The 22,882-nt window shown below is 36.9% G+C and overlaps 4 protein-coding genes across 5 annotated transcripts; 2 read left to right on the top strand and 2 right to left on the bottom strand.

Moving 5' to 3' along the window:
* Positions 1–1,385: 1,385 nt before the first annotated feature.
* LOC118057460 (cell division cycle protein 48 homolog) lies at positions 1,386–5,942 on the bottom strand. The gene is made up of 9 exons (XM_035070041.2): positions 5,791–5,942; positions 5,330–5,495; positions 5,021–5,249; positions 4,142–4,908; positions 3,827–4,048; positions 3,231–3,302; positions 2,825–3,106; positions 2,286–2,645; positions 1,386–1,906 (listed from the first exon to the last, which is right to left on the bottom strand). Exons 1-9 carry the CDS (start codon positions 5,832–5,834, stop codon positions 1,607–1,609), a joined length of 2,442 nt encoding a protein of 813 aa, XP_034925932.1. The 5' UTR covers positions 5,835–5,942; the 3' UTR covers positions 1,386–1,606.
* Positions 5,943–6,533: 591 nt separating this feature from the next.
* On the top strand, positions 6,534–12,254 carry LOC118057461 (arginine-specific demethylase JMJ20). Of its 2 annotated transcripts, XM_035070042.2 has the most exons (9): positions 6,534–6,991; positions 7,242–7,412; positions 8,307–8,469; positions 8,584–8,701; positions 9,217–9,286; positions 9,376–9,456; positions 9,980–10,036; positions 10,138–10,249; positions 11,285–12,254. In XM_035070042.2, the coding sequence occupies exons 1-9, from the start codon at positions 6,782–6,784 to the stop codon at positions 11,767–11,769; spliced, it is 1,467 nt and encodes a 488-aa protein (XP_034925933.1). In that variant the 5' UTR covers positions 6,534–6,781; the 3' UTR covers positions 11,770–12,254. The 2 variants fall into 2 exon arrangements, with proteins under 2 accessions (XP_034925933.1, XP_034925934.1); XM_035070043.2 differs by lacking the exon at positions 8,307–8,469 and having other exon boundaries at positions 7,242–7,365.
* An 864-nt stretch (positions 12,255–13,118) lies between these two features.
* LOC118057463 (protein neprosin) lies at positions 13,119–16,449 on the bottom strand. Its single transcript, XM_035070044.2, has 7 exons — positions 15,881–16,449; positions 15,680–15,766; positions 15,365–15,577; positions 14,714–14,878; positions 14,570–14,623; positions 14,331–14,477; positions 13,119–13,748 (listed from the first exon to the last, which is right to left on the bottom strand). The coding sequence occupies exons 1-7, from the start codon at positions 16,271–16,273 to the stop codon at positions 13,371–13,373; spliced, it is 1,437 nt and encodes a 478-aa protein (XP_034925935.1). The 5' UTR covers positions 16,274–16,449; the 3' UTR covers positions 13,119–13,370.
* A 4,004-nt stretch (positions 16,450–20,453) lies between these two features.
* On the top strand, positions 20,454–22,738 carry LOC118057464 (plant UBX domain-containing protein 10). The gene is made up of 4 exons (XM_035070045.2): positions 20,454–21,261; positions 21,512–21,745; positions 21,826–22,008; positions 22,096–22,738. Exons 1-4 carry the CDS (start codon positions 20,701–20,703, stop codon positions 22,321–22,323), a joined length of 1,206 nt encoding a protein of 401 aa, XP_034925936.1. The 5' UTR covers positions 20,454–20,700; the 3' UTR covers positions 22,324–22,738.
* Positions 22,739–22,882: the final 144 nt, after the last annotated feature.

The following is a 22,882-nucleotide window of genomic DNA, read 5'->3' as shown; positions in this document are numbered from 1 at the left end:
TAAAGAGAGGAGAGATAAGTTGTTGGAAAAATGACAAGGAGAAAGAGAAAATATTCAGTTGTTGTTCATGTTTCAAAAAAAAATATACCTTTTTTTATGTTAATAAGTTCATCTTGAGAAAATGAACTTCATGGAAGCAATTCAGAATTTTCATCTTATAAAAAAAAATAAATCCAAACTTGGAAAATATTTTGTGAATCGTGTGTGTGTGTAGATTTTATGGTGTTTTAGGATTACAAATAGACTTACATGGGTTTTTTTATAATTTTTTAGGTAAAAACAAGATTTTATATTCCAAAATTTAACATTTCAGCTATTAGAGATTGTCAGAATTTGAACCAGCGGCACGCAATCTCTCCAGGCAAATTTGAACCAAGTGACAACGCGCAATCTCTCCAGGCAAATAACATGATGTCCATCAAAATTTTCAAAAAAAGAAAAAGAAAAGAGGCAAATGACACGTTTAAGAAAAATATAAGGAGTCAACATTTGAGGTTTTGGCCCAGTGGTTAAAGGGACTTGTTTCCTTTTTCTGTATTCCTGGATTCAAACTTCACTGTGCATGTCTGTCACCCTTGTGGTGCCTTAAATGCTCACTGGGTTTGCAGGATATTCAGTGAGCCGTAAGATTAGTTGTAGTGCGCGCAAGCTGGTCCGGACCCACGTAAATCAAAAAAAAAGAAAAAGAAAAAAGAAGTCAGGCATTACATGTTTAATTGCTCTTGGGCTTCTATTTTGGGCTAGGTGCACCTAGTCTTCTTTTTTTATATATTTTTTCTAGCTAGTCATGTGCCCTGAAAAATAATTTTCATGGGCTTAGCACTTCTCCTCATTTTATATTATTTTATTAATCAAATTAACTATAAATAAAAAAAATATTATTTAAAATATTATTCAATTTTGTCATGCTAAGAAAAAATAATTTCAATTAAAGAAATACATTCTTCCCTATTCATTGAGATTTTTATGATTATTTATTTAATGATACTTAGTTTTTTCTAAAAAAAACATAATGCTAATAAAAAAGAGTCTTTGTAAAAACGAAAAACATGCTTTAATAAAAAAAGTAGAGAGAAAGCATCCATTTTTCATCCACACGACGTCAGGCAGACAAAGGAGAGCTAGTCATCAAGCAAAGATGATCTGAATAATGTTATTGGCACTGAAGAGCAAAAGAAGGAAAGAAAAGATAATATATCCAACGAGACACCGTTCTTAATGGGTTTTGTTAGGAATTGGCCAGCGTTTTGGAATCAAAACTGTCAATCCCAAGGGTTAAATGCATATTGCAATAAAATGGGGAGAATGTTGAGCACATCTCTTACAATTCTCGGGGGGCAGAACTCCCTAGTTCGCAAAAACTAGAGCGAAAAAAAAGGAAGAAATTAAGCAGAAAGCAGAGGGTCCATTTTTTTCCACCTCATGTGAGGATCCAACCCATAATGGGCTGATTATCATCAAATTCTGACATAATCCGCAGGGTGCACGAAACATAAAACTTCAATTCCTTTGCAAATAAAAAGCAAATTGATATGGCAATATGTATTGCCGTGCTGTGTTAGATGTTACACAAGCGAGAAGGCCAAGAACTTGCACTGGTTTCAGTTCAGCTGTATAGATCATCCTCATCGGCAGCAGTGGTGGCTGAAGCAAAAGGATCTGTAGCTCCTCCTGCTGCAGCATTCTCAGGACGGTCTGGAAACCGGAACTCGGTACCAAATCCACGAGATTGCTGTAAGGTCTGAGCAAAGGATTGGTACTTCCTGATGTCTGCATCACTGACGCTTCGTCGTGCATATTTCATTGACTCCTCAAAATGTGCTGCCTTTATTTCTGGGACCTCATCAACATCATCTTCTTCCATTGCTTCAGGATTCTCTTGCTTCCTTTTCTCCTTCTCAATATCCTGCCATTCCCAAAAGGTTCATTAAGAACAAAAATACAAGTAGCGACTACAAGTCTGTCAAAGCCTTTTTCATTGACTATCTTCCCATTTTTCAGGTTAGTTATGAACAATCAGGCCCACTAACAAAAATACTCAACACAAACATTTTTTAACGAAATAAAAGCAAAATTTAGGGAAGGCCGACCAAAATGAGAAACAAATTGTTTTAAAAGCCATAATGATTAAAACATATAAATAGACTCAACTTCAGACACCAGTTCACACACGCCTGAGTGCAGTACATGCTCACAAATTGATTAGATACAATAAGAACAGAACTTCAATGCAGGTGTGCTTGTTCAACTTATGGATGAAAAATAAGAATTCAAATGACTCTTACCTTCTCAATATTTTCTCTAATGGCATATTTGCAGGCACGTTGACAAATTTCAGTGATATCAGCACCACTAAAACCATTAGTATATTTTGCAAGAGCTGTCAGGTCAACATCCTTAGAAACAGGTGACTTCCGCAAACATGCTTTAAATATCTGAAGACGGGAAGCCTCATCAGGAAGAGGTATATAAATCAACTGATCCAGACGGCCAGGCCTGAGCAATGCTGGGTCTATAATATCTGGCCTGTTTGTTGCTCCAATGATAAAAACTGTTTTCTTTGCTGTCATGCCATCCATTTCCGTCAGAAGTTGATTCAAGACTCTATCAGCAGCACCCCCAGCATCTCCTACAGAGCTGCCACGCTGTAAGCAGGAAGAAGAGGAAAATAAATTAAGAAGAGGAAAATAAATTAATAAGAAACAGATAGTGTACTGGACAAGAGGAGGCACTGGTGAAGGAAGTAGGAGAATATTTTTACAAGTCTATAAGTTTCTAAGTACAAGTAGGAGCATTTTTCACTTAAGGTTTAAAGCATGCATACCTGAGTAGCAATGGAATCAAGTTCGTCAAAGAAAAGTACACAAGGGGCTGACTGCCGTGCTTTGTCGAATATCTCCCGCACATTTGCTTCACTTTCTCCAAACCACATGGTTAGAAGCTCAGGACCCTTGACACTAATGAAATTGGCCTGGCATTCATTAGCAATTGCCTTTGCAAGTAGGGTTTTACCACAGCCAGGAGGTCCATAAAAGAGAACACCTTTAGAAGGTGACATGCCAAATTTCTCAAACTTCTCAGGATGCTCCACTGGATATTGGACAGTCTGCCATCAGCCAGAAACAAGAATTTATATAAATAAAACCCAAGAAATAAGGAAGATGAAAAACTGAAGTACATCTAAAATATATTTCACGTGCAAAATATTAAATCGAGATAAGATGGCAAACCTCTTGAAGCTCTCTTTTAACATTCTCCAATCCACCAATATCCTCCCATGAGACATTAGGAACCTCCACAACCTATCAGCCAGGAACGTATTTATGTCATTCCCAGGAACCATATAGAAAACCCATCACACACACACATACATGTTTGTCATTCTCAGCAATTTATGACAAACATCAGTAAGGTAATCTAAGAAAATACATGAAGAATTTTCCAGTAAGGATTGAGCGGAAACCAAAAAAAAATAAAATTACAGCTAGGGCATCCATATGCTCCACCACTATTCTGGTCAAAGCATTCAATTATTTCATTCAAATTTCCTCAAAACAATTGATAATTAGCATGTTTAAAAGCTTGATTTGTTCACAATTGGGCTAAGGGACCACTTCAAAGGCTGCTTGGGAGGGCTATAACCTCTTGTTTTTTACTTTTAAATGGAAGTTGTGCAATTTTTTTTTTTTTTTAAAAAAACATGTAGAATGTGTGGAAGCATTGTACAGAAAAAATCTCTTAAGAGACAAAACACAGCAGGAAACCAAACCGCAATAATCACCGGATAAGAAAACCAGACTGAAAAATTGTACTGTAAAAGACTCACTGTTTCACGCAAGGCTGATGGATTTGAAATTCCCAAAGCAGTTTGGAAGTGCTCATTAGTCACAGCCATTGAGTTTAACACCTCGGCATCAATTGTGTCATCCTCCAAATCAATAACATCCATTTTCTCCCTAATACACTGAAGAGCAGCCTCAGTACAAAGAGCTGCAAGATCTGCACCAACATAACCATGGGTATCCTTTGCAACTTTTTCAAGATCAACCTGGAATTAAACGTTAATTCCACAAAACCATGAGTTCACATTGTTATGCAGATTAGAGTTTAGTACACGAGAAGCAGTAGTTAAGAGACTCACCTCTTCAGCAAGTTTCATATTTTTAGTATGAATTCTGAGGACCTCCAACCGTCCAACTTCATCTGGCACACCAATGTCAATCTCTCGATCAAATCTCCCAAATCTCCTCAAAGCTGGGTCAATGCTATTGGGCCTATTGGTAGCCCCCATAACAATCACATGTGCCCGTGACTTAAGGCCATCCATTAAAGTCAAAAGTTGTGAAACTATACGCCTCTCCACTTCACCGTGAGTCTTTTCCCTCTTAGGAGCAATAGAATCTATCTCATCGATAAAAATTATGGATGGTGCATTCTTTTCAGCTTCCTCAAACGCCTTCCTCAAGTTGCTTTCACTCTCACCAGCCAGCTTTGACATTATCTCAGGACCATTAATCAAAAAGAAGAATGCCCCTGTCTCATTAGCAACAGCTCTTGCAATCAGAGTTTTACCAGACCCAGGTGGTCCATACAGCAATATACCTTTTGGCGGTTTCACACCAATTGATTTGAAAAGCTGTGGGTGTCTAAGAGGAAGTTCAACTAGCTCACGAATCTGAGCCATTTGTTTCCTAACACCACCAACATCATCATAGCCCACTTCATTCAATCTCTCTTCATCCTCGCGTTTGATGGGCTCCCCCTCACAAAAGATCTCAGTGTCTGGTGCCACAACACAGTATTCACCAGGGTCTGTCTCAATTACTTTGAACTCAACACTGCGCATTCCACCCCTGACAAGGAAAAGGTCATCTTTCCTGACAGGGCGGTAAGATTCCAAGAAATATGCTGTTGAGACACAGGGAGAGAGAAAAGATCATTAGAATAAAACATAACATTGTAGAATCACCTGCAACACAAGATGGGGTGATTGCGAGGGGAAAAAAGGGTGCAAACTTACGCTTCAAATATGCATCAAAAAGATTGCCAGTAACACCCTCAATAGTGTCATCAATAGGAAGGATATGAACCCGCTTCCCATACTTCACATCAGGACATTGATGGACAGAAACAACATCACCAAGACGCACTCTAAGATTAGCCCTGACAACTTTGTTCATTCTGATTTTTGGTTCCTCACATTGTTCCTCAGCAAGAACAATGCAAACAGTGTCTCTACGCTTCTTTCCCTACATTACAACAAACATATTTTACAAATTCTCGAGAGTAAAACACAATACCTTATAAACCCACTGAAAGCCAAAGTTACCTTAATTAGCACAGTGTCACCACGAAAAAACTGAAGCTTCTCCATTGTAGCAGGATGCATAGCAACCACAGAGTTATCATCATTGATCGCCTCGTCAACAACAAGACGATTGGGAGACTTCTTTCGCTCTAAAATCGCTGTCGAAAAATCTTTCTTACCACTTTTCCTATAATTATTTACGCATAAACAAGTTTGGTTACCGCACAGTAAAGACACTAAATCAAAACCCAGTAGCCAAAAACTCAATGATCATCTAGTGCAACGAATTCATTCTCGATTCTTTCAAAACACAGTCAAGGCAAATAAGCTCATAAGAATACACCAAACAAGTCACAACAATCATTCTTCGAAAAAAGAAACAAAAAACCTCATATATTACAAAAGTTAGGGGTTTTTCTGATTACTTATAAACAAACTAACAATTACATCATAAGCAAAAGAAAAAGGTAGATGAAACATACGGGTCAGTGGAAGAGGAGGGCTGGCTAGAGCTTGGATCCTCCATTGATTTTGAGATTTTGCTAGGGTTAATGAATTTGAGAGTGATCGTCTAAATTTAAATGTTCGATTTGCCTGTATTGTTCTCTCCTGGGAGTGTGAATATTTATATTATATATTTGCAGTGTTGGAGGTGGACAGTGTTTCGGAAATCCAATCACATTCGACCATCTAGTCATGAAACCTATCATATTCCTCCACGTCAAATAGACATGTCTTGCGTGTGAGGGCAAGTCCAAATTTCTTTGGTAAATAAAAAAATAAAAAGGTTAAATTAAACTATTAATTAAAAAGTAAATTAAAAACTTTTTATTTGAACCTGTTTTGTACCCTTTTCTGTATTTTTTTTTTAAAATCAACAATTATTTCACATACTATTTGAATTAATTTTTTACTGTAATTAAATTTAATTATAATATTTAATTAGAATTCAATTCAATTTTTATAAAATCTAAGAGCGTCGAAGCTTATGATATATATTTTTCTCATTTATTATAAGATGAAATCCATCTCTCACAATAATTATTATTATTGCTAAATAGCAGGTTAACAAATGTCAATCAAGTATTCAAAAAAATTATTTTTATAATTTAAAAATATTATTTATAAATTGATAACGGCGTATATTTATTTGTATACACAAAACTTATAAAGGTGTAGAGAGAGCTATAATTTTTTTTAATTGGAATTGAAACAATAACACGTCCTTCAAAAAACATACTATCGATGGTGAAACAACTGAGACTGGGATCTACATGAGATATTCTTAATACTATAAGGGTTTAAAATGCACTTTACCCATGGTTTTAAAACCTTTAAAATATAGCCGTGGTCTAATTTTTGGTTTAATTAAGCGATACAAGAATGCAGTTCAGGGTTTTGGGGCTCTGAATCAACGAAGCACAGGGTGTGAAACTCTGGGGCCAAACAGAAAGAGAAAGGAAAATTAAAGTAATGGGTATCGAAATTGGAGGGTCAATAGAGAAGGTGAATGGGAAAGAAATAAGTTATAATGAGTTTGTGGAGAGATATTTAGCGAAGAACCAACCAGTTGTTTTAACAGGTTTAATGGATGATTGGAAGGCTTGCAAAGATTGGGTCTTTGATAGTGGAAAACCCAATTTGAAGTTCTTCTCGACTCACTTTGGCAATTCCAAAGTTCAGGTAATTTACCTTCTCAAATTTCACTTATTCTTTTACATATGTTTTTATCATACTGGAATAAGAATTCTGTGAATTTTTGAAGTTTCATTTTTTATTGGTTTTGTTTTGTATGTTTTATTGGGTTGGTTTCTTTGGGCTTTTTATTTGATATGTTAATGTAATGGGAATGTTGAAGCTATTCTTTTAATGGTTTTTTTTTTTTGCTTGATTCTGCTAAAAAGTGCTATATTGGTTTTGTTATTGTTCTTAGGTTGCTGATTGTGGTACTAGAGAATTTACGGATCAGAAGAGAGTAGAAATGACTGTTTCTGAGTTTATTGACCATTGGATTGATGCCAAAGAGTGTGGTGGTGCATCAAATTCATTTCAAGAGGGTAATGACAAGTTAGTGCTATATTTAAAGGACTGGCATTTTGTAACGGTACAAGTTCTTAAGTTTAGTTTCTCTATTTGTTTGTTTATTTATTTGCATTTGGGATTGTAGTGTTTATTAAGTACTTGACAGAGTTACCACGTCTGCAAGGATTCTGAGTGTCAAATGCATGAATTTCCATGAGTAGAGGCATAGATGAATGTTTTAGTGAATTCTTAACGTATATTATTAGCATCAATAAGCCACAAACCCATTGTGATTGCTCTTTCGAATGACCATTTTTGATTCTATGATTGACACATACATTTTAATAATGAGTGGAAGCTTTGAAGCCTTTACTCCAGTAGGCTTCATAGCACAGAAGCAACTTCTAGAACGAGAGACTCTACAGAGAATGGATAAGTCAGCAACGACGGTAAAGATTAGCCTGTTTGTGGCACTTGCTTAGTTGTTTGAAGGCTAAGGAGGCTTCAGAAGATAGTCTGCTGTCAGATTGACTCTTGGGGTATTATAGGGTTGTAAGGAGCAATCATTTTGGGCATCTATCACATTGGTAACTGTCTCATTCTAGAATATGACTTTTTTTTTTTTCTTGTCAATCAGACTACAATCAAATATAGAACCGACCAATCAAGGAATGTGGAACCAATTTGTTAGTGGTGAAAAAAATAATAACTTAAAGGAATATAGTAGTCATTATATATACTACAAAAAACTCAATGCATGTATTTGGGTGAGTATTTTTCCATTTCCAACTCCAAGTTTACTTGGCTCTCCCCATCTCTATTCATGGTTTAAAGTTTTTCTTTTGCTTAGCAAGGCAAATAATTGTACTTCATGTCAACTTTCTATGTCAAGAGTCACTCCAAGGTGCATATATTGAAGCATTAGTAGTGTGAATATCTCACTTGTTCTCTGCTCGTCTTTGCTGTTGATTCTCAGGAGTACCCAGAATATGTAGCATACAGAACTCCTCTGTTTTTTTGCGATGATTGGCTCAATCTGTATCTCGACCATTATCGCATGCATAATGATTCTGATACTTGTCAAGAGAATGATGGAATAAGTTGCTCTGATTATCGGTTTGTTTATATGGGAGCAAAAGGTCATTAATTGATGTTATGAATCCTCTGCCATTTCTTGTTAGATTAAATATCATTGTAAACATGTTTTTATCTCTGGTCAGCACATACATTTACTTTCCTTTTCATCTTTTCAGGATCCTGGACTCCTCTTCATGCTGATGTTTTCAGGTCATATAGTTGGTCAGCGAATGTGTGTGGGAAGAAGAAATGGCTTTTTCTACCTCCTTCTCAATGTCATCTTGTTTTTGACAGGTATGCATAGACATCCTATTTATGGATTTGAAAAACATGCTATTAAAAGAGCACACCATGCTTAGCTCTAGTTGTAGATTGGAATTAGGACCTCTGTCTTTCAAATACTGTCTCTTGAAATGGAACTGTCAGTTCCGGTACTAGATGAAATTAAAACACAACAACAGCATCTTTCTTCTTTAGTTATATGGGGCGTCAATGGTTGATGGATTGGTTCTTGTCCACATGTAGGCTGTAGCCTAGAGTAAACCATAACATTGACCTTAGCAATTATACACATGTGCCACAGCTAATTGCAAGTGGCAACTATCTGGCTTGTATGATCTTTTCTAACAATTTCTTACCTGGGAAACTCTTTTTTATTTACAGAGCCCTACAGCTTAACACTATAGAACAGAGCATCTAAGTATGCATGTATTGTATGTAAATGTGAAAGATTACGAGGAACTTTTAATTTCTACCTATTTTGTTTCATAACTTCTTTTCTCTTGAACTACGTTTGTATTTTGATTCAGGGGCTTTAAAAGCTGTGTTTATAATATTTTTGATGATGTTAGTGAAACAAACTTTCCAGGTTTTAAGAAAGTAAGTCGCTGGTCTCAATCTTCAGATTGTTAGCTCCCTAAAAGACACTCTGTACTTATGTTGCCTGTGTGTTCATGTCATGGGTGTAGGCTATCTGGTTGGAGTGCTCTCAAGAACAGAATGAAATTATCTTTGTACCTAGTGGATGGTATCATCAAGTTCATAATATGGTACCTTACTTTCTCTTTTATGTTTCAGCTTATTATTGATGATATGGATATATAAACATGATTTCTTCATGCTTAATTCCCTTCTCACAGAAAAAACCTTTTGATATTCTAGAAACATTGGACTGCTTGATCCAAATCATATGGCTTGTGAGCACAACTCCAGCACGTTTCTATTTGCATTTTTGCCTTATTTTTACACTATAGCAAGTTAGGCTGGAGCAGTGTGAAACTTGCTTGCTGTAATGTTATGAGTCGTGGGCTTGCAACCACAAGGTTGCATGCTTACGTCTATAACAACACTTTTTAACAATTTCAGCAAGGTGGGACTGCCTCCAAATCCCCCGAGGACACTTCAGTACAGCCATGACTGGTTAATGTCTTGTTTATTTAGTCTTCAATGGATGTCAAATGTGACTTAATCATTCAGATTTGATGGACTGCATTTTAACATAGGACTATTGTTTATTTATGAGTTTATTAATTGTTTTCTTTATTGAATAATATTTACAAAAAATTATTTCAGGAAGATACAATATCAATAAATCACAACTGGTTCAATGCGTATAATCTTTCATGGGTGGTAAGTACAGCAGTAAAGCCAAATTATTCATTTAGGAAAAAATGACTTTGAATAAAATTAGGGAAGCCAACCTTTTCTCATTAATTTCCTCATTCCTTTAGTTGGATTTGCTTTCGAAAGACTACAAGGAAGCTAAGGAGTACATAGAAGACATCCGTGATATTTGTGATGATTTTGAAGGTCTATGCCAACGCAATCTTGCTGCTAACACAGGTAAACTATTTGTAAGAACATACTAGTGCATGCTTGTTGGAGTCCTTTTGACTTTTATAACAGCCTTTCTTCCAATTCAATGGTCAGATCACCTGTTCTATTAGCTTTTTATTTTTTTTTTGCAAAATGTTACAAGGTTTATATCTAATCTGCCAATGTGACTAGCTGCTACTCTCCATTCAAAATCAATTTGGTATTAGCAACTTGTGAACTATGCTAAACTACCTTTGGTAGTTGGTAGGCACAGAAATTCTGTCAAAGTCGCAATGGGCCAGAGGAAATTATTGATTCAGTTCACTTAAAAAGCAATAGTAAAGTACTCCTGTGAGAAATAAAAAAAGGTTTTGGCCAAGTAGGCCTACAACAATAATTAGCAAGTAACAATGACTCCACCATCTTAGTTGTGATCTGATTTTACGATGAAGATGGTTGAAGAAAATAGGGCTGGAATGAAATTCCTATAGTGCTTCTCAAAACAGGGAAGTAGGTTAGTATTTCATCATAGCGTGGAAATGTTGGCTTCCAAGAAAAAGCTCCTACATTGTCTTTGCTGCTGGAGTCCAAACTTTTTTTTCTTTTCTTTTCTATTGGCATGAAATAAGACCTGCATTATGGGTTATTTTACATGGTGCAAGTCATCAAGTGTCCAAGTGTTGCCAGCTTCTGTATAACTTGAAATATACTCTATCCCCAGGTTCGGTAAGTGGGAATCAGGAAATATGGCATGTTCAAAGCATGGTATGAAATTATTCATCTATCCAATGCTTAAACTGGCTCAAAATATTAATTGGAGTAGAAGATGAATTTCTTGCTGCAGCAATGACTTGAAAGAAACATTGCCGAGCCAATGTCTACTACTATTCTTGATTTGATAGGAAATAAACGGCAAGATATCTAGTGGGACATATTTTTTTGGATGCAAGATTCAAACTTTTATTATGTCCATTGCATGTGATAATGCCAATTGTAGCTGTAGAAGATGCCTGGTGAGGTTATCTAAATCTTACACTGTTTACTAATGGTTGTTTTTAACAGGAATGAATTTTTCTGATTTTTTTATCTTCCTATCTCGCTTCTTCTCGGCCAATATCCTACAACTCTACTGTCAACTTAGAGAAGATGGAATTTCAGTCTGGAGTTCGTCCAAAATGGCCAAGCATTTAGTTTTTAATTTAGCATCTATACGGAGGATTGCATTGAAATTGATGGGCATGGGTGTTGTAGCTGGAAATCATGGCTTTTTCTTGGATCTGATGGAAATGTTAGATGATCCCAATTTTCTTAAACTGTTCATTGATGTGGGCAGAGCATATGGGAAAATACACGAGCAACAGAATTGTAGTTGTGATACAAAGAAAGCTTGGATGGTTGAGTTTTTAGACTACAGTTCTCATATACGCAATCCTGAAGATTTTGTCAAGTTCATTGACTATTCTGTAGCAAAACTCGGTGCTACTTTCTGTGAGGAAAAACATTTGCTGTCTGGATTGAACAACTGGCCGCTCTTTGAAGATCAATGATCAGGCCTGACAATTTTCTCCTCTGGAAACCAAAGCTAACTATTGGTTCTTAAAGACCTATTGAGAGAGGTCCGTATTGACCTTATGCTGCATGCCAATATGAAAGACCAGTAGGAAGTGGAAATTCTTGCTTGCAAAATTAGGAGATGAAGACGAGATCATGATAGCCCAATTTGTAAACGAAGAACTGGGATGAATATACGTATCTTGATACAATGTAGCTAAGATGGGGAACTCAAAAGCCAAAGCTGGTTATCACTCACGGTCATCAATTCTTGGATGTCAGGGGAAAATATTCGTTCTTTTTCAGTTTTTCTTCTTTGCATCCCTGTAATATATACGTTTATATAATGTTTAACCTCCCAAGAACACAGCTAGAATTAATCAAAGTTTGCTGTAGTACGTCTTAGTGGGAAGCAGAAAGTGAAAGAACTCGATGTTTTTCTCTTTACTTTATCTCATAATTTCCTTTTCTCAGTTGTAAACGGTGCGTTGTCTTGTAATGGAAGAAAGGCAGGCACGTGAGAGACCAGCTTTTGTCCACCTTTTGCTTTACTTGGTTTAGCCCCCACAAAACGCTGGTTTCTTTGCTTTTCATACATTTCCAGAGCCTTGTCATTACAATCTTAACAAAGCATCCTATTTCTAGCCAACGCCTGTATCGCCAAATTCTTCATCACCTTTGATAATTGTAAATAAAAAAAGTGCGTTAGATTGTTACAGTGGAGGAACGGCAGAGAGAGAATTAGATAAAGGGGTTGCTAGCTTGACTTTCTAGAGGAAGTACATCTGTCTAGGAAGGGCTAGGGCAAGAGGTCTTTCTAAAATGATAAGGGACAGAAGACGTTGTAGAAAAATCTTATAATATAGTATTTAATCAATGTTAGCTCAAATCCATGGCTGGAGAAGAGGACAAGCTGCAGTTAACGGTGCTGTCTTTGACTAATTTTATAATGGCTACTCGGTTACATCATATACATAGTTGTATTTTACTCCATTCCCCAAAAGATGAATTGCACGTTAGGATATTGTAGTACAAAGAGAAGTCCGTTTGGCCTAAACTTTGCTTTCTTTATTAATGCTCCCACATGCAATGCCCTGAAGAAAGGATGGATGTATTGCCTATAAAAAGGAAAGTGCATCGAAGTTTCCTTGATACAGTGCGGGCTTTCAAATTGCTAGCGGCAATGCCTTGGGGGCAGATGGCCATTAGCGAGCCAGTTGCCTCTTGCAAGGTAGTTAGGGGAGTCTCTGGCATTTGAGGGGGGCTCCAAGCCTCGTTCCTGCTTTTACCTATGATTTTTAAAATACTTTGTAGGTATTAAAAAGAGAGAGTGCAAGAGTCAACGGATAGCACACAACCTATTGTTATTGACAAATTGTAGTTCCCTAAAATATACATAATTCCCAGAAGTGGGATTGTCCTGTTAGGGAAGAAAGAAAAAAAGAAAAGAAAAATCCCCAAAATTGGGCATATATATAGTTTTTTTTTAGAAAAGAAGAGTGTAAAATTACCCCAAACTTACGCCTGAAATACAACTAAATACCAAAAAAAAAACCCAAAATTAATAGCTTTTACTCTCTATCCTATCTCATTATCTTCATGGACACCTTACATTCCTCCCAGGACCTCCATAGTAGAAGTAAGTCCCCCAAACATTGTTTCTGCCTTGCCTTATATTATAACAACTTGGATGATCAGCCAAGAGATGAAGATTTGCTAGAGGCAGCAAATTATTATCCCAATCCACAACTTGCAAGTTTCTAAAGTAGGATGCTTTTCCAAATCCTTCGTCTGCAAAATGACCACTGCCCATCTGTGTTGATGTGTGGTACCCCGCTGATCTCGAGTTCACAATTTCCCCTCCAAATTGTACCATGCTTGCATGACTTCTCAAGTGACTGAACAAAAATGCTGGCCAATATCCCACCAGGAGTCCTGATCCATATTCCAGCCACCAGTTCCCATGCTTCGGGTCCTACATCAATATATATTTGTCCATGTTAGTACTGTAAATGATTTGTGTGTATCATCACCTCAAGTCCTCTCTCTCTATATATCTCACAATGTGATTGATCACATACTTGGCCAACTCGATGAACTTTCCTTGTTAGCCAAATTGTCCTATCATGCAGCGTTAAGTGCACACAAGTAGAAATTTGTATACAGTAAACACAACAGTAAGACAGAAAATGCAGATGAAACACAAGAGAAGAAGAAACTCTGTAGCTTTACCCCTCTAAAGACCCTAAAGCCGCTGGGGTCGAGCTATTAATGACACTAATAAAAAAGATATCAAAGAAAAGTTGACCCCCCCGTCTTGGTAAAAACCCTTTGACAATTAAAAATAAAAGAAGAGATCATTACAATTTAATAATCAATAGTTACTGTGCCTGATGATGCTGTTTTGTTTCCCATCACAAGGAAGCAAGGTATAAAGTTTACCAAGTTAACTGTAAGAACTACCTTCAAGCTGAAAGTTTCAAGCTGTAGAATCAACTAAAATAATGCACTACTGTAGGCGATTCTCAACAACCATTCAGCGACCAAGAAAGCTCACCTTCCAAACGGTCAAGCCAATATCAAATTGCCTGCCATTGTAAGATGACCTTGGAGATATTGCAGCTCCAATGGCAATCTTGTTGTTGGTTTGGACAAATCCAGAACACAGCAAGTTATAACATCCAGTAGCTTGGTAAGCATCGGTCTGCGAAACCATCAATTCCAGTTAGGCACTAGTTCGCATTTCCTTAAACCATGCAAGGAATTTGAGGGTTAAAGCCAAATAACAAGACTTACTGTCCAGTACGTGAAGAATCTAGGATAACCGTCTCCATATAAATCTGGACTAACCTGAAGATACATAAAGATATCAATTTCTTAGAAACCCTATGATTGAGACCATTTTTTGAACATGTTCTAGAGTATGAAGAAAATTCTTGCCTGCCAACCGGCTTCTATGGTATTAAGATCATTGCCGAAAGAACCAGAGATGAGCCAAATTTGTGACAAGCTGAATTCATATTCACTGGTTACCTTAGGTGACCAAACATTTATGCTTGCCTTTGCTCCAAAATACTGATCCCCATTAACAAAAACAACTGCGTGCTGTAGTAACACAAAACATTATCAATATCAATACTAGGATAATTCTATAAGCACATGTAGAGCATTTTTCAAGGTCCATTACTTTTTTGTCCTTTTTCGGTGCAATAAATAAATGTTTGCGACATGTGGCAGAGCGCTCTGTAATTCAACATTTAATGTCCTGCCACTCTTTTATTTTGTTTTTTTTTTTGTTCGCCAAGTCATTATTCACTGTTTAATTTGGGAGGAAAATGAATGAAAATGAAATTAGCCCTTTTAACCAAAAAAATAAAAGAAGTCGTCTTTTTTGGTGGAGAATAACTAGAAATGATAGATTTTCCGGCGAGTACCAAGATTATGGCTCAACAAATCCACAGAAAAAGAAAAAAAAAATGACCCAGGAAGATGTTCATCGAATGACGAGCTCATCATTCTTTCCTGTTGAACAGTTCCACTAATGATATTGCTTTAAGAATATGCAATTTCTTGTTGCCATCACTAACTAACCTCATGACCACTCCCTGTTGAGTCTCGTCTTACATGTCTTCTTAATTTTCTGCCAAATCTGTTAACAGAACTTGCTCTTAAAACATCTTTTACTGTGGTTCTTCTTATTGGAACAGTTCCTTCAGGGCATGATTCACCTGAATCTGTCCATAGCTGGTAGCTCTCTGCCACTGTCTCTCTTGTTTCATTGCTTCTTGGTCTCTCTGGTGGATCCTGAATCAATGTAAATAGATCACAGAGATCAGAATCATTAAATTTTCAAATACAAACAAAACATCAAGAAGGGAAAAAAAATCTGGAAAGCAGAAAAATTACCAGCGGTTTCTTTCCTTTAAGTTCTGGATGGTCAAATGCTGGTTGAAGATGAGATAAAACACAATGTATTACGTCCCCATCAGGGCTCTAAAGCACAGAAACAAGGAACCAGATCAGTAAAAAGCTTGAACAACAAAACCAGGGAAACTCAACTAACATTCCAGGGAAAGAAAAAACTGAAAAGTCAAAAGAAAGTAGCACCTGAATTGTCTTGACCGCAGGCTTGTTGATCTTCTTGAGATAAGCATTGGCTCTCCTTAGTCTCAATACCTCTTTACTTGGCCTGAAAGTTTGATTGGCTAGTAGCCGGCTACCGGAATCCGACACAAGAGCTGGTAACGACAAGGCAGGAGAAACAGAAGAAGCAAAAACAAGGAGGAAGGCAACAAAAATAGGTATCATTGGGTTAGTGTTAAGAGAAATAGAAGCAGCCATTTTCTTGGAATGTCTGTGTCGTTGTTGGCTCTGTATTGTTGTTGTTTTTATTGCAGAAACAACTACTGTTTGTATACATTGAGGTTGTCTTGTTGTGTGAAGAATACAAAATGGCTCAAAATTCTCGAGTTTTGTCCAAGGAAATGAATCTAACTTCATGTCAACAAAATAGAATCACTCTTCAAAGTAAGAAAACTGCAGCTGGTTTGTTCACTAGTTAACCATTTTCCAATATATATATATAAATATAAACCCACACCCACTTTCTCTCCTCTATCTCAGATTCTATTGTCTTGGTTTTGTGTGGACTGTCTGACACACAATAAACTTCAGGCAGGCTTGAGCTTATTAAAATAGACCACCTAGTTAGGTGGGCAGACTTGTACTTTTGTAAAAGTTTTAACTATAGCAGGCTGTGGTCAAAGTAAACAACTATCAAACTTTTTTATTACCAAGCCAAGAATTGGTGTATACATGTAGAGAATATCCATGCATTTTCAAGAAAAAATATTTTGAAAAACAATTATTGTTGTAATATCAAACTAGCAGTAAATCTCATGAGAGCAAAGATGAATCTAGCAGCGTGTTATTCCCTGGTGTGATTCCGAGGAGGGAAAGAAAAGAGAATCACACATCACCTTTGGTTTCAATCTTGGACCTTCTTTTTTGTTTTCCTCCTCCTATTCTTTTCTTACCAGGTTAAGCAAAGGTTTCCAATTATGTCAAAAGGGGGCATCACACTTCATTCTGTTTTTCTAACTCTGTCTCCCTTTTTTTTTCTAACCCTGATGAAATGTTCTTAGTGGATCATTCCACTTCCAGGCGGCTTCAAATGTCTGCCAGTAGCTGGTATGATCACTTAGCATTGTCCCAGTAGATTTGTGATCATACTATTTTCTTTTTTGGAATATGAAAGGTGGGGATTCAACCATTGGACTGACTCAAAAAGGAATTACTTATTATACTGTTAACATTAGGCGTGGGAAAATTAATAAAATCATGGTTTATGAAATTTTTTATATAATTTCAATTAAAAGAATTTAAAATAAAACTCGGTTCGGTTTAATTTCAACTATAGAAATCAAAACTAAAAAATCCAACTAAACTAAATCAAAGCCAAAAAAAATCACTAAAAACTAAGGACTCATCAAGCTAAAACCTGTAAAGAACAGTCTAACTCCATGTAGCTAATTTGATTTTAAAAAAAAAACATCGGCTAATTCAGTTATTCAATTCAGTTCAAAATTTTTTTAAAAATCAATTTAATTAGGTTTTTTAATCCAAGCCGAATTATTTGAACCATGATAATCCTTCGGTTCACCAAGGGGGAAAAACATTCACAACACATCTTTTGTGATTTGGTGGGCCAAATGTTAGAGAACTCATGATGATGGATTATATGGTTCATAACGAGTAATCCCTTTTGACTTGATATCAAATTGTGGACAATGAAAGAGGTCCTTGCGATGATTTCATGGTAGACCCGACCAGCTACTATAACTTTACAGAACCATATATAAAAGCCAAGTTAATTAGCTTCACTCTCCTACCCTTCTCAGCTACTTCTACAGAAACATATCTGCTTATTAATTAGTGTTCAAAACTCTGACCTTCGACCACCCTTGCTTTGCAGGAGTGCACCAGTCATGGTAAAATGTCCAAGCAGAAGCTACTCCACCCATCATCCGGTTTGCAAGACCGATTTCTGGTATGAAAAGTACCATTGAACCTGGAATATATGTGTATATGGCACAAATTATAGTTAGGTGAAAGAATTTCGGTGTTGCATGCATGGGGGACCTATCTCTTTAATCACCAGGCCAGTCCCCTTGATGGCAATGGCATCGCCATCTATGTCATGTGATGTCATGGTCAATTAACTATGGCAGACTGTGATTAACTTCAAATCCCTGTTGAAGGTGAAACAAGGATTGATACTGGCTAGAGGGTATCACACGATAGTGGGGTCGAAGTGCTCTGTAATTAAGATAATGTAATGTAGGCATGCAGCTTGAAGTAAAGTGAGCAGAATTTGATTATTTTACAGCCTTGACATGGTGTGTAGGAGCATAAAAGCATGGGCCCTGAGCCTGGTTCTCTTTATAGAGTTCTGGGGTATGGTGCTTCCCACTTTCAAATACTTCGCTTTAATTGCTTACTATCCTATACTTTATTTCTCTCTTCTTTTCACGTACACACGCATCCATCCACCCACAGTCTCACCCACCTCTGCAAGAAATAAAAGAAAAGAAAAACTGGCGAAGGATATTGGTCCACTGATGGTCACTCTCATAAGAAACAACTGGCGGTGAGATTATTAAGGTATTTGAGTGGGAGCATGCTCCTTTGTAAAGTTGATCTAAGAGAATAGATTCCATCCCCACAATCCAGAAAGAATGTGCACAAGACTTTTTTTTTCTTAAAAAAAAAGTAAAATTGAATGGAGCTATAACATGTGTTGTGTGGATACATCATCTTCTTAAAACTTGTGTTGGAGACATCCATTAAAGGGAAAGGTATTTTATGATGTCTATTGATTATTGCTACTACATAGTAAGGCTGCCAACGCCATGATTTTTTGAAAGGAGAAAAATAATAAATAAATAAATAAATAGAAATTCAAAGCTCACATGAAAGTAAGACATGAAATGGTGACTTCATGCCTCAAAAACTGCTACTCTCAATATACTGAAGGCTGAAGCAGGAGCTTGCAGTGAAATACCTTTTTTTAAACTCTCGTTTCGATTTCTTTTTTCATTCCTGTGCTAGTCCCCAAATAGGCTCAAGTATTAAACAAAAAACCAATAATGAACACATAATTGGGTAGTGATGAGGGTTCTAAATACAGCAATAAGCTATTTAGTTCTGTGTTTTTTAGGCCACAATCACTTATTTTGGTAGCACAACTGCAATGTGGTCCTAGTAGAGAAATGTTTGCCTCAGCAAAAAGTAATGTGTGAATTGAGCAAGAGCACCACATCTTAGAGCCTACTTTTGATCGATGAAGTTGAAGAAATGGGTCATCTGTTGCGGTTATGGAGACCATGTGTTGTTTTCTCAGTGACATAAAATATACAGCTCTTTTCACTGTTTTTGGGGAAGAATTAGCTGAAACTTTCTAAAAGGTAAGCTAGAAATCCTTTCTAGCAAGAATGGACTTAAGCTTGGGGAGAGTATCACATGGCTATATCAATATATATCATCCATGATGGTTACAGCCTTGGTATTGTTTATTGTTACACTTTCACAATATGGCTATGTGGGTCAAAAAGTTTTTGTGATAACATTATTCTCAAATGAACTGGATAACAAAGTAACTCTACTTGGAAATTTCAGAAACAATCTGCTCAATCAACCAAAGTAGTCACTAATTTCAATAACTTTTGCCACCATATTTGACAATTTAAATGAGGCAGCAATGATGCTTAGGGTAATTGAAGGAATTCATGGCTTTTATTACGAAGCTATTCGACAAGTTCTGTCCTATTGCTCAATCATGGATGGGAAGTCATTTCATTTCACTTAGAAAATGTTTTGAGATAAGACTGTCATGCAAATAGAAAGAACCAAGAGGAGAAATTAATGCACAGTTGAGGCATACGCCTTGATAGTCAAGGCACCAATCTAGTGATGAGGACAATAATCTCCACTCTCATCACCAGCAATCCGTCAGATATAGCCATTAATTTGGGCTGCAAAACTAGCCACTATTATTTAGAACCACAAGTTAGATCAGGATGAGCTCAACAAGTTGATGCCTTTTTACAGCTCAACTGTACTTGGTTATATTTGGTAGGTAGGAGTTCACTTTCTATAACTTAAATGGTTCATAACAATTCTGCAGGTTCTTAATTTACTTGGATTTCCAAATTAAACTCAGACTAAAAATTTGACCAAAATATGCGATTTCACTCTCCATTTGTTTGTTTGTTTTGGATGGATGCGGTCCGATTTTATTAGAGTTGAATTGTCAAAGGTGGGGCTCAAACTTGAGACCTCGCCCCTCTTGCTTATGCAAGGGTGTCGCATAGAAGGCTTGATGTTGATGCATAGAACAATCCTGAAATTTGGAATGACAAAAAAGAAAAGTAGCAAGAGCAAGAATTTGATTCTTCATCCACCATGGTCTCTATCTATCTTTGAATCCTTTTTAATTACGGTCAATAATAATGGGAATCTCTTCTAAAACCAACGGTGGATTTCATCACAAGCAAGGTATCTTGTTCAAGCTTTGTGGAATTGAAGAATTGGAAGCATCTTCACATTCTTTCGTGATGTGCTTTACGCTACTTTGATTAAAGCTCAATAAAAGAAAGGAATTGTGTAGGTATTTGTGTAGCCGAATGTCTGAAAGCAATGTATTCTCTTGTCAGCAAGATAAATGCCTGAACATTCGTCAAGAACTTGACATTCCATTAATATCTTTCGCAAGTGATCTTACAAATTTCAAAGATACAGTTTCAGAACTCCACATGGAATTAGCCTTGGAAAATTAAAGAGAATCAAGTAGAGTCTAAATTTCCCTCTCTTGTTCCTTCCTATTCGTTAACTTTTGTTCTTTGAGGAATACTGGTAGATAAAGCAGAATGTCATGGTCAACGAGGGAAAGTTCAAGAGCAACGAGAGAAGTTTCTTTCAATGGAATTGTTCGACGTATGGTGAACCTCCCTAGGAGTATTGCAGGGGGGTTTTGTAGAGTTATGGGTCATGGCATAGGTCGCATAGGAATAGGAGGTAGAAGAGATCAAAATCCAATACCAAACTTCCCATTGCAACCTCCTCAAGAGCCCCTCATTGCACCAGAAGAGTGGACATTTCTATCCGTTTTTGAGCAGCAATATGGATCAACACATCCTTTCTTTTATGCTTGCCAATTCATGGAAGCCTTGAAGACAGCAGAAGATGAGCACAAGTTTATGTTCATGTATCTTCACTCTCCGCAGCACCCTTTCACTCCCTCATTCTGTTGGGAGACTCTATGTTCAGAGTTTGTGGTCCAGTTTCTTAATGCTAACTTTGTTTGTTGGGGAGCACTCGCTGATAGAGGAGAGGGTTTGCAAATGGCTGTAACATTGCAGCCCGCAAGCTTTCCATGTTGTGCAGTAATAGCTCCTGCTGCTGGCAATAGTATAGCAGTGCTGCAACAGGTTGGTTGGAATTTGAAGTTAAATTTATGCCCTGAGAACTTTACTAGATTATTCAAATTTAGGTGCATCCTCTTTATATCTTCTCATAGGAACATAGAGAGTATATATATATAATTGATATCCTAAGTATTAGATGAAATATATAGCTACTAGTACGAAAATTCCACAGTTTTATTGGTAATTTTTCATAAATTGCATATTTGTGATCCACTACTAGCGATGGTTTAGGACTGAATTGATTTTGTTTTAGATGGAAGGGCCGATTTCCCCGGCAGAGCTGGTTGAGATTCTGCAGAGGACAGTGGAGGAGCAAGGGTTGGCATTTGGAAATTCAAGAGCAAAGGAAGAGGAGACAACAAGAGCAAAGGCCATAGAGGAAGAGAGAAAACGAGCGAGGGCCAAAGAGGAAGAGAAGATGAGAGCAGATCGTCAACTAAAAGAAGAACAAGACGCAGCATATCTTGCAGCTCTAAAGATAGATAAGGTGTGTGCCTATATGACATTAAGTTGAACTTTTAAGGCTAAAATTAAATTGAAAATGAACCATCATTTTCTCCATTATAGGAAAAGGAAAAACTCAACAGCCTGCTTCCAGAGAGGAAATTTCAGAAACCAGCTGATTCTTCAAATAAAGCAAATTATGAAAAGCTAAGGCAGGATGCAAGTCAGAAACAGTTTGGTAAATCAAAAGAAGCTTCTACTGTTAGAGAAACAGCTAACGGGTCCAAAGATGCTCAAGCAACACGGGTATTAACATCTTCTATTTTGGTTAAACAATCTTGTTCAGTATTTGATTATCTGTGTATAATGATTCAAATACTCGATGATTTTCAGATTCTGATAAGGTTTCCAAATGGTGAAAGAAAAGAGCAGAGCTTTTCCTGCTCAGATAAGATCCAGTCGGTTTACAGATACATCGATTCATTAGGGCTACCAGGCGTTGGCAACTACAGATTAATCTCAAGCTTTCCTCGAAGAGTCTACAGTGTTGATCAGATGGGAATAACTCTGAAAGATGCTGGCCTCCACCCTAAAGCAACCCTTTTCCTGGAGCTTCTTTGACACTACATGTGTCGAAACAAATCAATGAAATTTACTCAGGATTTCATATATGTCATGATGTCTTTATGACAATTCCATCTCAATGATGCGACTTGCTAATTACCAACAAAAAAAATCAGATATTGGATCATTTTCATGATTGACCAATAGACCTCTTCTAAGCTGAGGTCCACTGCGATTTCGTCCTAAATGACATCATAATGAAGTACAACAATTGTAGTTGATTACAAGAAATTACTGTCTTTATGGAGAAAAGTTTTCCAGGAGTGAATTTCAATAGCAACGGCAGGTCCTAAACCACATTTTGTATAGAACTTGGCGGCAATGTTCAACAGTCCATGATGTTTACTGAAGCTAGACAACTACAATTATTAAGAACTTAGACAATAAACTGTTGTTGTTGTTGTTGTTGTTTTTTGTTCCTGTTAGACATCATGAACAAGACTGGAACGTGGAAGGAAGTTCATATCCTAAAACCTTATGCTTCCTTCAAAGATATGAATCTGATACGCGGTAAGGATATATGACTGCAATATTCATGTTGTAGTAGAATCTTATC

Source organism: Populus alba, chromosome 15, assembly GCF_005239225.2.
Source record: "Populus alba chromosome 15, ASM523922v2, whole genome shotgun sequence".
Lineage (NCBI taxonomy): Eukaryota > Viridiplantae > Streptophyta > Magnoliopsida > Malpighiales > Salicaceae > Populus > Populus alba.
Note: the sequence above shows the minus strand (reverse complement) of the source record. Positions and strands in the feature narration are given on the sequence as shown.

Coding starts and splice junctions, on each gene's coding strand:
- LOC118057460 (XM_035070041.2), bottom strand. CDS start 5,834: ATGGAGGATCCAAGCTCTAGCCAGCCCTCCTCTTCCACTGACCC. Junction 4,049..4,141: donor ATATGAAACTTGCTGAAGAG/GTGAGTCTCTTA, acceptor GTTTAATTCCAG/GTTGATCTTGAAAAAGTTGC. Junction 1,907..2,285: donor TTAGAGAAAATATTGAGAAG/GTAAGAGTCATT, acceptor TGGGAATGGCAG/GATATTGAGAAGGAGAAAAG.
- LOC118057461 (XM_035070042.2), top strand. CDS start 6,782: ATGGGTATCGAAATTGGAGGGTCAATAGAGAAGGTGAATGGGAAAGAA. Junction 7,413..8,306: donor AGGACTGGCATTTTGTAACG/GTACAAGTTCTT, acceptor GTTGATTCTCAG/GAGTACCCAGAATATGTAGC. Junction 8,702..9,216: donor TGTCATCTTGTTTTTGACAG/GTATGCATAGAC, acceptor ATTTTGATTCAG/GGGCTTTAAAAGCTGTGTTT.
- LOC118057463 (XM_035070044.2), bottom strand. CDS start 16,273: ATGAAGTTAGATTCATTTCCTTGGACAAAACTCGAGAATTTTGAGCCA. Junction 15,767..15,880: donor CTGCGGTCAAGACAATTCAG/GTGCTACTTTCT, acceptor TCTGTGCTTTAG/AGCCCTGATGGGGACGTAAT. Junction 14,478..14,569: donor GATTCTTCACGTACTGGACA/GTAAGTCTTGTT, acceptor ATGGTTTCGCAG/ACCGATGCTTACCAAGCTAC.
- LOC118057464 (XM_035070045.2), top strand. CDS start 20,701: ATGTCATGGTCAACGAGGGAAAGTTCAAGAGCAACGAGAGAAGTTTCT. Junction 21,262..21,511: donor GTATAGCAGTGCTGCAACAG/GTTGGTTGGAAT, acceptor ATTTTGTTTTAG/ATGGAAGGGCCGATTTCCCC. Junction 21,746..21,825: donor CAGCTCTAAAGATAGATAAG/GTGTGTGCCTAT, acceptor TCTCCATTATAG/GAAAAGGAAAAACTCAACAG.